The following is a 12,901-nucleotide window of genomic DNA, read 5'->3' on the forward strand; positions in this document are numbered from 1 at the left end:
ATAGCAGAATAATGAGCTGGGAATATGGAAAAAAGTGGACCGACAAGGAAATTGCAATGATGCCATTAATCTAGTCATCAGAATGGTATTTTATTAACTAGAGAAGTCATTTTGTTGAGCAATATACAGAGAGGTTCTCTCATGGATAGCTGAGAACCTCTCTTGTGCTGTAATTAGCCATAAACTTCCAGACTTTTTGGAAGATAAAAGGATGAGTAGGTCTTTAGTGAGCTGTGTTACAAAGCCAAATCATAACAATCAGGATTTATACCGGACCTGATGTCCAAGCTTTTTGTCACGGGGACTTCTCGGTCTCTGCCTACACCGTAAGTATGACTGTGCATGTATAACTAGCTGCTGGCTTCTTTTGTTCATTATCAACAAATACAGTTGAATTGAGGGCACCTGGCATTCTCCTCTGTGAAAAAATAATAGTTTTGTATCCAGAGCATCTCTGCTGCAATGCTACGGATAACAGCTGTGTCCTGGGAAATCTAGGCAGAATGATTCTTAACCTAAGGTACGTATCATTATGGATACTCTTAACTCAGGAATTCTTAGTTCTGCTGTGTGCCTCAGAAAGATCAATCATGTTAAAAAGAAAATTCTACTAGGAATGGGTTATTTTTCTGTGGATGCAATTACAAGAACTGTAGTTCTTTAACTAGAAACACAAAATAAGCCAGACTACAGTAAAATCCTGGAAAAGCATAGACCTGATATCAGGTAACTGAAAGAACATAAATGTTTTCTAAACACTCCTACTTATGTTTTTGGGTTTGCTTTTTTTTTTATATCTGCTGCAAACAATCTATAAATGATTAATTGTTCTTGCTTTGGCTTTTTTGGGTTGCTTTGGTTATTTTCGCTTGTTTTGACACAATTTTCAGTCTCTCCTCTCTGGTATCCCTCTTCACCCCTCCTTTTCCTGCTGAGACCTTGACAAAGAACAGATACAGATAAAGCAATGAATTTGTATTTATCACAGCCCCAAAGTAAAAATCGTTGATGTACCCAAATTCATATCAGGCTTATCTTTATTTTATTTCTTTAAAGTAGACATGACATCTAAGTTCTATCAGCCTGAAAAGCATCACCAGTGGTGACTTAAAACTACAGATGGCTGTCCAAGTGTCCTGATTCAGCATTCCTACGGAGACTACAGTACCCACGCACTGCTAAAACTAAATTGCTTGTATAGTGGCTCTACTACCTCTATAGCTTTTAGCATCAATGTTAAGAAATATTTATGTTAAAAGACGGCATTTATTAAAACTGAACAAATCATCAAAAACGTAGTTCAGTCCTCTGCTGTTATTTAATACTGTTCTTTAGGAAGAGCTGACCTACATGTGGGTTCTTGCAAGCAGCTGGTATTACACAAAGACTATCTGTACGTGCTGGGGCCCGTTTTGTTTGTTTCCATGATTCTGAGTATCCCTTTCTGTCAAATATGCTTAGGGTAGACAACACTGCCACTATGTCAGTGTAGACCATGCTCTTAAATATTCTCTCAATGGCAAGTGCTTTGATAGAAGCTGTCTTCAAGTTATACACCTTGTACACTGTCGGTTTTAACATTTTACCATATACTTTCAAGTTACTGGTTTATGACACTACTCATCAAATACTGTGGACAAGTAATTTAAGATACAATGGCTTCTCAGAGCACAAGTGTTTGTGGGAGGCATCATTGTGACTTAAATGGTCAGCATTTAAATTCTGTCCCAGTTCTGTGTTTTCTGGTTTCCATGATTATTTCAATACTATTTAAATTCTGTTTGCTTCTGACTGGTTGTGGTGGTGTGGTGTTTTTAATTATGAATTGCATATTTATCAAGTAAATATTATAATTTGGAAAGAATATTTCAGCATTAGTCATCTTAAACTATTGCAAAACATAGCATGACTCAAAGCTAAGCATCCTATAAAAACTTTAAAGGACAAAGCAAATTAAATATTTGCTAAGTGTAGTATAAATCCTTTGCCAACCATGTAAGAAATGCTGGCATGGCCAGGACAAAATGAGGCATTCTTCTTACCTACCCACATCTCTCCACAGTACTCAACTGGTTAGGTTTGAAAATTTGATTACCATTTTTTCCCCCATGAATTTCAAAGTAAAGACTTCAGTGTTCTCCTATTAGCATCACTTTCTTGCCCAAACCACAGCATAGTTACAGCCCAAGAATAGGAACAAATTGTTTAGATAGGATAAAGGAAAAAAATAAACAACTTAAATAAACTATTATGACATTCTTATATTTTCCTAGACATTTTAGACTACAATGAGGAATTACCATGCTGGCCAGCACAATAACATTCTATAAAAATCCATATTAGAAGCCATACAGACAATGAATAATGTAGCTATGATCAGTGTTGTCAATGAGCTCTCATGATCCATGCTTCATCACATTTGATCTTCTTTCTTCTCCCCATACACCATACTCTTCAATTTGTACAAATGCATCAGGACAGTAATCCCAAATCCATGGCTTATGGCTAACATCTCCCAGATTTTCTTTAATTCATACATACATTTAAATATGCATCTATACATATATATGTGTATATATGAGTTTATATAAATGTAAATAAAATTCTGATATATATTCTAGCCTATAAAAAAATTGCTGTATGTTTTGATTGATCTACACTGAAGAAATATATTTCTCCAGATTTCCCATAAATTAGTGCACTAGAGGCATGTAACATGCAGATGACTCTCATAGGCAGACCTGCTTTAAAACTTAAAACATGGGAGGGTACTCTCTCCTCTGCAGGAATGACAACGAGGAGCAACATGATTAGAAAGTAGTCCTACCAGACTGAGTACAAGAATGACTAATCAAAAAGGGAGCAAGTGGATGCCAGCTTTTTGTGGGGATTATCAGGGGATTTTCAGTCTATCTGTCCAGCAAGAAGGGGGAATTCCTGGTAGGAAAAAGAAAGAAAGGAAACAAAAGAGAGGAAAAGAAATTATTCAACTTGTTCAGCCCAGGAGCGAGGTGCAACCATTATTTCAGGGAAACAAGTTATACTTGGGGGAGGAGGGTGGCTAGAAGCATTCTATGATGACAATGAATGTCAGCACTGAATGCGCTACTAGCGAGCCTATGATCAGCTGTGTGACTCTTGCTATATTTCCCACACAAGGAATGACAGTAATTTTACCAGGTTGAGAACAAAATAGTTATACTGAAGAAGAGCAAAAACAACCTACAATATATCAAAGCGCATTATATTGTACAGAAGTTGATCATAAGTGTAGTTAAGGAGGTAGAAACTCCGCCAAGAATCTGAATGTCTAGCTCAGCACTCGGCAGGCTTTTTCCCTTGGGTTTTTTTTTTTCAGGTAATAAAATAAAATTTTGTCCTGCTGCAACATTTGATTAGCTAGAAAGGCATAACCTATTCCACAAAGATGAGGACCTATCGTGATTTAAAAGAAAACAAAATAGAACCAAGAATAAACCCACACCACTGCCCCACTTAGGACCCTCTTAGGTGACCGCCTTTCTACACCTGCCCTTCACCTCAAAAGAAAAAAATCCTACGGTGTCATATAATCTCCCCTTCCTTTTTCCCCTTCAGTCTTTGCACAAGGCAGGTTAGCGCTCTCCTGAAATTGTTTTTTATCTACTTGAGAAAACCTACACCAGCAGATATTCTTAGCCCCACATGACTCGTTTCATAGAACTCCAGCTACAAAGTTTTGTTGAACTTTCTGATTCCAAGCCTGATTCTGATCCAAGAAGGACGCCTTCCCTTCTTTTGGTCTCCGGTTTGGGGAGGAGAATGGTTAACGACTGAAAGGCCTTATCTATAAAAATCGTGGTGAACCTTAAGGCAAAGACTTGTTCTCCTCAGGACACGCTCCTCTCATCTATCCACAAACTGGTAATTTGGTTGTCTGTTACTTTGGAAAGTGGCTCACCTGGTTTCTTACTTACTTGGTATTGGAAGTTTATCAAATGGCAGTATTGTTTCTACTGTTTAAGCATCACACTGGGAGGTGATTTTGTAACCCCACAGGATCCCAAATAGAATTCACGTTTTGTTATTTCTTGAGAAAATAAAGCACTTCAAGGAAAAGAAGCATGAGGACCTGGATTGGAGGTCTTGCTAACACTTTTCTGAGCAAGGCAGAAATGAAATTAAAGAAGCAGATGAGGAATCTGAAAATAGCCTAGACCTAAACAAGCTATCATCTGGAAAGATGAATTAAAAGAGCTGGAGGAATTGGGATCTGCATATCTGCTGTCTCAGGAATATGGCAAAGGCAGTGATAGAATAAACTCATTTAATCCAGTAATTTGACACAGAATCAAAATGGGCTTCCACAGCCACACCTGGGTGTTAAAAAGTACCCCACCCAGTTTCCTTCGTTAAATATTCATGTCATACGACTGAATCTTTGTGTGAAAGGCAGTCGCTGTGCTCAGGTAGCAAGTAGGTGTGAGAACTCTTATCTAGATGGAGAATCCTGAGAAACCTTTAGACAGGTACCTGGTTATAGGGCTGAAAACATGACTAATCAACACCTGAATATAAGAAGTGAGAAAGCATTAGAGCACATATATAAGCCTTAGAAAAAAAACTGTTTAGACCAAAGTATCTCACATGGTATTTTAAAGTCTAGATTTTTTGTGATCATTTTTCCTAGTGTACAGAAAATGTATAAAAATGAAGGATTCGGAACTCTTCTTTCATTCACTCACTTTACTATCAGCAGAGGCCAAACTAAATCTGCAATTGTTCTCTACAGGAATAAATGGTTTCAGGTTAACTATATGAAAACCCATAGCTTTAAGCCTATTTGTCTTTAACTACATAATTTAAGGTCATTTGAGGTCATTTGCCACATCACAGGTATGACCCCTTCTCAATTGATTTTAGAAATCCAGAAATAGAGTATTTTGCAGAGCTGTCATCTCTGAAATGATTTCTGGGTTTTTTTTTCAGTATTTAGTAGTGTGTTACCGAACTTCTGTTTGCCAGAATACCAAAAGAGAAACTGCTAACCCTCATTTTCTTGAAACAAACATTCTGCACATTAAATGCTACAGAATTAGTAGAGTCAAGAAAATAAAATATATATTTAAATGTGTATGATTTATTCATTTCTCATAGATTACTTACCTCCAGTGATCAAATAAATGTTATTTATATCTTTGATGAAAGCACTTTAAAACCTTTAATTATCATATAGATGACATTTTCAGTTGTTCAAATCAGAAACTTCCAATAAAACAGTTATACATTCCAGATGGCCTTGTAAAGGAGGGAAAAGAGTGGAAATCTTTATACAGAATTGGAAGTACATCTGAATCAACATCAGAGGTATTTGATGGGAAAGCAATATTGATACAGAAGGATGTTGCTTTTTTCCTAAAACAATGATGTAGTGAGAGGAAATATTTTTGCCTTATAATTAGGGCAACACAATATTTACTTACTGAGCAACACTATCAAACCTGCTGTTTTACCACCACTATTTATGGAAGTTAAACAAAAAGAAAGAGAAACCAATTTCACTGTGTATCAGGAAGAGTTGCTATGAAGTACAGGAATAGGTAAGACGAAGTTTTTTTAAACAACTCTGGAAGATGATGAAAGGGGAAAAACAGGGTATATTATGATAAAAGTTTATTATACGCTAGTTAATTGGGTGGGGAGAAGACTGGGTTTTTTTGATCAAGCAAGGGAAGCATCCAAAAGGACAGAACCTGACGGCTTTAATTACTTCTTGGAATTATTTTTTTTCCTGTTGGAAAAGAAATACAAGACACAGACAGTCCAACAAGTTCTTGGAATATGCTGGGGACAGCTTTTTCTTCAGAAGGTGAGGAAAACCATTAAGGGAGTGGCTATTTTAGATCTTCTGCTGACTAGTAGGCACAAACTGGCTGAGAGTGGAAAGGAATTTAGGTGAAAGGGAACTCCCTCATTTAATGATCACAAAAAGGAAAGGGAAAGCTGAAAAATATTGTATTTTTTTCTTTAAAAAAAACCAAAATCAAATGTTAACAAGGTCCAGAGACTGATAACCAAGGTCTCTTAGGAAGACCGTTTAATTAATAAAAGAATGCAGGAGAGCTTGTCTGTTTTAGTCATCGCTGGAGTACGTTCTAAGCATTATCCAAGGTAAAGGGAAAAAACAAAATTAGGCAAAAACAGAGGATAAAACAAATTAGGCAGTGTAAATTAGCCTGCAAGACTCTACTTCGTACATTCACCTTCAAAAGGCTTATGAACAGGCTTCCATGGAGAAGAACAGCAACAGAGAGGAGCCTGGTGCAAACAGCTTATGTTCTGTGTCATGCACCTTTTTCTACTGCTCTCCCACAAGAAATGCTGAAGGAAGGCAGGGCTTCATTAAATCCCAGTCCTCATAAGGCATCTATCATCAGCAGGAGATTTATATTCTTACGTAATTACACGCATTAGCAGATTATCCCAATGCAGAAGAAACTGCTTAATTCACAGACCCACACCCACCACACACACAATTTCCTTTATTTTTATGACTTATCTAACAATCAGACTTTTGTGTTAGGCATCAAAGTATAAAATTACGTGGCCTGCTCTGTTACTCTTTTAGATGCTTCATTTAAAGGCTTTTAAATGTTCTTAGTACAAATGTATTGGTTCCAGGTTAGAGGAATGACACCCCGACAGTTTAGTTTTAAGTATGAACAACTTATTCCAAAAGAAGAACAAAATACCAACTCAGAGCTCACTAAAGAGCAGCTGAATTCTGTCATTCTTATATTTCCACTGAAAAACATCTGCTTGCTTTTCTAGGAGAAGTCCTTGCAAGGAGTTAATATACAAGTCCATCCAAGACAGCAATAGTGTGAAGAGCAATTTTTTGTTTTGGAAAGGTAATTCCCCTGCTAGCTCTACTGCAATAGAAATGACGTCCCATAACCATAATGCACTATTTTGCTGTTTCATAATTGTGAGGAACTGGGCCCTTTTTCTACTTATGTTCCTACAGTATCAATAGAACTAAGATGCTGAATGAGGGATGTTTGGGGTTTATATTATTTGAGTACTTAACTAAATACCAATGAGTCTTTTCCAAAGGCTTCATAAATAAATTAGTAGATGAGATGTGCTTGACAAGACTAGACAATAAATGTATTTGTTTTAAAGACAGAACATTTTAAGCCATCATCAAATATATTCAGATGGATGTTAGTTCCACAACCAAGAAAAAAACATTTTTTTTCAGTTACTGGCCTGCTGTGTACTTTTGTTGATGTAGAAAAAAAATATTTCTCTCTCCATGGAAAGATTACAGTAAAAAACAAGAATGGCATTGCACAACCTTGTCTGCAATCTGGAATTAAGTTCTCACATTAGAACAGAAGTAATTAGCATTTTCCCTAGCTTGCTTCTATGCAGTAATACTGCTGCCAAGCAAATGAGTAACACTACATGAACTAAATGAACACTAGGAAACAAATGCACAGCCATTTCTCCTTCTCTGGAATAAACCAGAAAACAGTACAGGTTAAGTAAGATACTATAAAAGTGTAGGTGCTAGTCTTTTATTATTTTTGCTTTTAACTATTTTATGAGATTTTGTGAGAGCATGTGGAAGATATCCTCTAGCCATTTCCTTTGTTGGCTCTTCATGCCAGCTACAGTCATTATGTACCTTCTTTATTCCCATATATGATATTAATTTGAAAATTTTCCAGTACTTCAAACAGAGATCTTTTAAAGGAATATTACAGTTATATCTAGTGTTAAATTCTGTTTTCAGAATAATTGCCTTCTTTAGAATATGTAAGTGTGTGTATTTATATGTATATATACTTTTATATAACACAGATATTTATTTTCTCTTACCTTTCTAAGTGCTGCTGGTAATGAGGCAGTAGACATTGATATCGCTGGAAGAACATAAGAGTGTTGACAGATTACTGATGGTATTTCGTTTTCTTGAACGGTATAGTGGCTGCCTGATATATCATAGTACCTGAAAGGAGCATAAACATTGCTTAATTAATACATCCTAGTGAAATAAAGTCTGAGCTAATTATCTGATGAGTTTCTTAAGAAAACACACTAAGCTGTTTTCTCCTGTTGTAGTGGTTCTAGGCCTCCAGTATTTCTAAAGTTTATGGCTTTATTTTAGCTGAACTACTTGCTCATCTTATTAGACATTAATTTGTCCCATCTGCTTTAGCTATGTGAAACCCTTTCAGCTTTTTCCTAATAACAAAATAACCAAAACCTAAATACAGATTCAGCAGGATAACCACATCAGAGGCACAAGGCAGAAAAATTGGTGGTCTCATTTTATGTCACTCCATCTCTACAAACACAACAGATTACAACATTTGGAGTTTATAGTTCCACATTGCAACGCACATTCTGTCCACTTTCCTTCTGGCAGCTCTGTCAGTAAAGAATCAGTTGAATTCTCAAAACAGAAGGTCATTTATTGGGAAGATACTGTTGCAATGAAAGTGCATACAACCTCTAAATCAATACATTAAATTTTAGCAGTCAGTCCTAAAGCTTAATGGACCTAATTCTGCTTACACTTATTCTGCAATGTCAGTTTTGAAATTTTGAATCCAAAGAATGTGGAAAAGTTCACTTACGCTCCTCCTCAGAGAGAAATAGAATAGTAAAAACTGACCAACTTATGTCTTTCATTTCACTGTCTGAAAAATCAAAGTAGCAAGAATACAGAATTGTCTGAAGCTATAGTTCATTAAAAATATTGATAAAAAGATATAGTTCGTCCTTTAGATGATTCAACAATTAGATAATATCCAGGTTTTGTTTTAAATGTATATATTTTGATATTTTTATTTCAAAATTTGATTGTATTTCTCCTAGGATCATAGGACAATTCAGGTTGGAAGGGAGCTCACAAGGTCTCTGGCCCAATGTCCTGCCTGAAGCAGGGACAGCAATGGGAACAGATCAGGTCACTCAGGGCTTTAATGAGTCAACTCTTGACAACGTGCAAGGACAGAGACATCACAACCTCTAGACAACGGTGAAAATGTTTTCCCTTGTATTCAGTCTGAATTCCTCCTTTCTCAATGTCTTCCTGTTGTCTCTTGTCCTCCTGCCATACACCACTGTGAAGAGTCAGGGTCTGTCTTCTTGGTGTCCTCCTCACACGTACTGGGGAGCCTCTGGGCCCTCCATCGCCCCCCAGAGCTGCCTGTTCCCCTAGACTGAACAAGCATCAATTCACCATCCTTTCCTCACAGGACAAGTGCAGCCTCAGAAGTAACTCCTGACCAGAGTGGTGGCCATCCAACGAACTCACCCCAGTTTGAAACACTGAGAAATCTTTAGGTAGAAAATGCCCTGAGCAAATAATTCGCATTCAGAAAAACAAACAAACAAACAAACAAAACCAAGCATTTCAAAATGGTTTGGTTTTGTTTTATCCTTAAAATATTCATATTTTCCACTTCAGTTGGATTAAAACTCCCCTTCCCACAGGCTTCTTTTCCAGATTATCACAAAGACCCAACTCCAGCTCTGTTTGTACAGCTTTAGTTGCAATTTAGTTTTATAACTGACTGCCATATGGAGTTTTCAAAGGGTAAACAATGGAGCAGAAAAGCTTTAGGCATATTTATAGAGGTGTTCAGTTTATTATTGTGGTAAAAATGTTTTGATATTTCAACACATATTCCAATATGCAATTATTTTATTTATTTACCTATTTTTAAGGAAGAATCACAGAATCACTAGGTTGGAAAAGACCAACAGGATCATCGAGTCCAAACATTCCTATCAAACTCTAAACCATGCCCCTCAGCACCTCATCCACCCATCTCCCAGGGATGGTGACTCAACCACCTTCCTGGGCAGCCTCTGCCAGTGCCCCATGACCTTTTCCGTGAAATTTTTTTTCCTGATGCCCAGTCTGAACCTCCCATAGAGCAGCTTGAGGCCATTCTCTCTTGTCCTATCACCCTGTCACTTGGGAGGAGAGGCCAGCTCTCTCCTCTCCACAACTTCCTTTAAGGTATAGAGAGCAATGAGGTCTCCCCTTGGTCTCCTCTTCTCCAGGCTAAACAACCTCAGCTCCCTCAGCCACTCCTCCCAAGGCTTGTCTTCCAGCCCCTTCACCAGCTTCGTTGCTTTTCTCTGGACACGCTCCAGAGCCTCAACATCCTTCTTGTGGTGAGGGGCCCAGAAATGAACACAGGATTCGAGGAGCGGTCTCACCAGTGCCAAGTACAGAGGGAGAATAACCTCCCTGGACCTGCTGGCCACGCTATTTCTGATACAAGCCAAGATGCCATTGGCCTTCTTGGCCACCTGGGCACACTGCTGGATCATGTTCAGTCGGTTGTCAACCAACACCCCCAGGTCCCTCTCCTCCAGGCAGCTTTCCAGCCAGATTTCTCCTAGTCTGTAGCTGCACAGGGTTGTTGTCCCCCACATGCAGGACCCGGCACTTGGCCTTATTAAACCTCATGCTATCAGTTTCAGCCCAGTGGTCCAGCCTGTTCAGATCCCTTTGCAGAGCCTCCCTACCCTCCAGCAGATCGACACTTCCACCCAGCTTAGTGTCATCTGCAAACTTGCTAAGGGTGCACTCGATGCCTTCATCCAGGTCATTGATAAAGACATTGAACAGGGCTGGACCCAGCACTGAGCCCTGGGGAACCCCACTTGTCACTGGCCTCCAGCTGGAGTTAACTCCATTTCCCACCACTCTCTGGGCCCGGCCATCCAACCAGTTTTCCACCCAGGAAGAAGTTTCATTGCTTTCAATAGCTCGTTACCTTCTCCATGCCACAGCTGAGTTTGAGCTGTCCCTCTTGATTTTCATTTTCTGTCTCCACTGGTGGAGGTTGCTTTTGGGGTGGCTCTACACGTTGTACACGACAATTCAAAAGTCACATTAACCAGCTGCTCACCTAGTGCTCAAAGATTCTGTTGCAACCCACCCTGTCAAAACAGGTACGCTGGAGGCCACTGTAACACTACTCAAGGGAGCAACAGCAGACTGAGGACTATCAACTCAGTGTCTCAGAGCAGTAAAGGCAGGAGACTGGGAAGGCACTTGGTTCAAGTAAGCAAGGAGGAAAGGAATAAGAAGGAGGAAGGCAACTGCAGACCATGGGAAGCAGATGGAAAGCTGCAAGAGGCCACCATTTTCAATGGCATTGCTGGGCTGGTGTCAGGCATCTGCAACTCAAGTGCTATACAATTTACGTATGTCAGAAAGCAACGTGCCACCAATCCCACAAGCTGAAGAGCCAACAGGAGGAAGCTTGGTGAGGAAACACTTCCTAGGTAGGAAGTCCCCCCAGATGAGGCAGCAACATCCACCTTGAAGGCAACTGCCAGCTCCCCTCCACTTAGGGAGGCAGAGTCCCCCTTGGGGCACCCTCACACCTTGTCCCCATGGGCCCACCGCTGGCCACACTGGAGGACCATCAGTCTCAGACACTGTTAGCCCTCACTCAGGGTGCTGGCACGTCCTTGGCACGGGAGCCAGGAAGCTGCTGGTTTCAGAGTACGGTGAAGCAACGCTGTCTTTTAGACACCTTTGTTTTAAGGGATGCAATTTCACGCCAAAAGCTGGAGCTGACAGAAGCAGCGTGAAAAGTTTTAGCTTGAAGATTGTACGCTGGAAAACAGCCAACTCCAGATTTCCAAATGGGTGAGAAAAGGCACTCGTTGAATTTCTTCACGGTTTAAGGCCTATCCTTGCAACAATCTGCTGATGAGTTAAGCTCCCAAAGCCTTCCAAAAAGCTTTGGCACCGGGCAGTTTTCCAGGGACACATTGCAGTACGCTTCCCGCCTGAAGGCACGGGCACACACGCAGGCTCCCGGGGCAGGCTGGGGTGTGAAGGCTCAGTGCTGCACCTCCTCTACCCTAACTGCCCAGCCAAATTCTCTCCTTCCAGCCCAAACGCGGAGCAGCTCGCCCCAACTCACTGTGGATAAACTCCCCATGGGGCAAGGGCAGGCAGATGGACAGTTACTGTAGAGAAGCTGACGCACCATCAACCCACACCCTTGCTTTCCTCACCTGGGCTTGTTTGTGGAACCGTGCCCACTCGCTCTGAGCCCCGAGAGCCTGAGGGGAAAAAGGTGCTTGCAACATGACAGGCAGGTTATGAAACCCTCCCAGACATTTAGCAGGCCCATCAATTGTCAGAGGCAACTGGAGACGAGCTTTGTCTGTGGAAGTAAGACTTTTTAAATCAGGAAAAATGGCAGGGTGAATATTTATGATGGACTGAGTAGTTTCTTGTGTGTTGCATGTTGGGCTACTAAATAGTACAACTAATTACATTAAAAATGCTTAGAGTATGTTTACAGCAATGTGTGTCTGGCATGTTTTCACTTATGAAAATAATAACTAATTTTACAGTGAAGCAAAGGAAGAGCAGGTAGGAAGCCTTGGAAATTACCAAGCTTTTGAAGACAGCATGAGCCACTAAAAGGAGGAAAGAGAAATTCTGTAGGTTATATACATCTTCTCTTTACCAGCACAGGGATACTGGTTCACAGCAGAAGTACTAACTGCGAAATGAAACCATCAAATAGGAATTAAACTGAGGAGTGCTCTCTTTATGCTGCAGACCACACATCTTGACCCCATCACTCATACCTGTCTATGCCCAAGCCTCTAGCAGCAATACAATGCTGTCCTATTAAACATCTTAAGATATTAATTATCTTAAATTATCACAACAATTACAAATCATCTTGAAAAGAATTAATCTGAAGACAAAAACACATGAAAACACTTAAATAGGACCAATAAGCAAACAACTCGCAAAGAAAAAGAAGAAAAGAGGACACTGACGTACTTTGTAAACCAATAATGCCTGCTAAACTGGCATCCTTATAATTTTACAGCCATGGCTTCCCTTATAATC

The 12,901-nt window shown here is 39.7% G+C and overlaps 1 protein-coding gene across 1 annotated transcript in view; it reads right to left on the reverse strand.

The window, feature by feature from the left end:
- The window catches only part of LOC138717590 (beta/gamma crystallin domain-containing protein 1-like), a 65,058-nt gene extending 57,072 nt beyond the window's left edge, over positions 1–7,986 (reverse strand). The window contains exon 1 of the mRNA XM_069851120.1: positions 7,867–7,986. Coding sequence (XP_069707221.1) covers positions 7,867–7,902 — 36 coding nt within the window. The 5' untranslated portion in view covers positions 7,903–7,986. The remainder of the gene's footprint in view (positions 1–7,866) is intronic.
- Between the last annotated feature and the right edge of the window lie 4,915 nt (positions 7,987–12,901).

This window comes from Phaenicophaeus curvirostris, chromosome 2 (genome assembly GCF_032191515.1).
Source record: "Phaenicophaeus curvirostris isolate KB17595 chromosome 2, BPBGC_Pcur_1.0, whole genome shotgun sequence".
In the NCBI taxonomy this organism is placed as follows: Eukaryota; Metazoa; Chordata; class Aves; order Cuculiformes; family Cuculidae; genus Phaenicophaeus; species Phaenicophaeus curvirostris.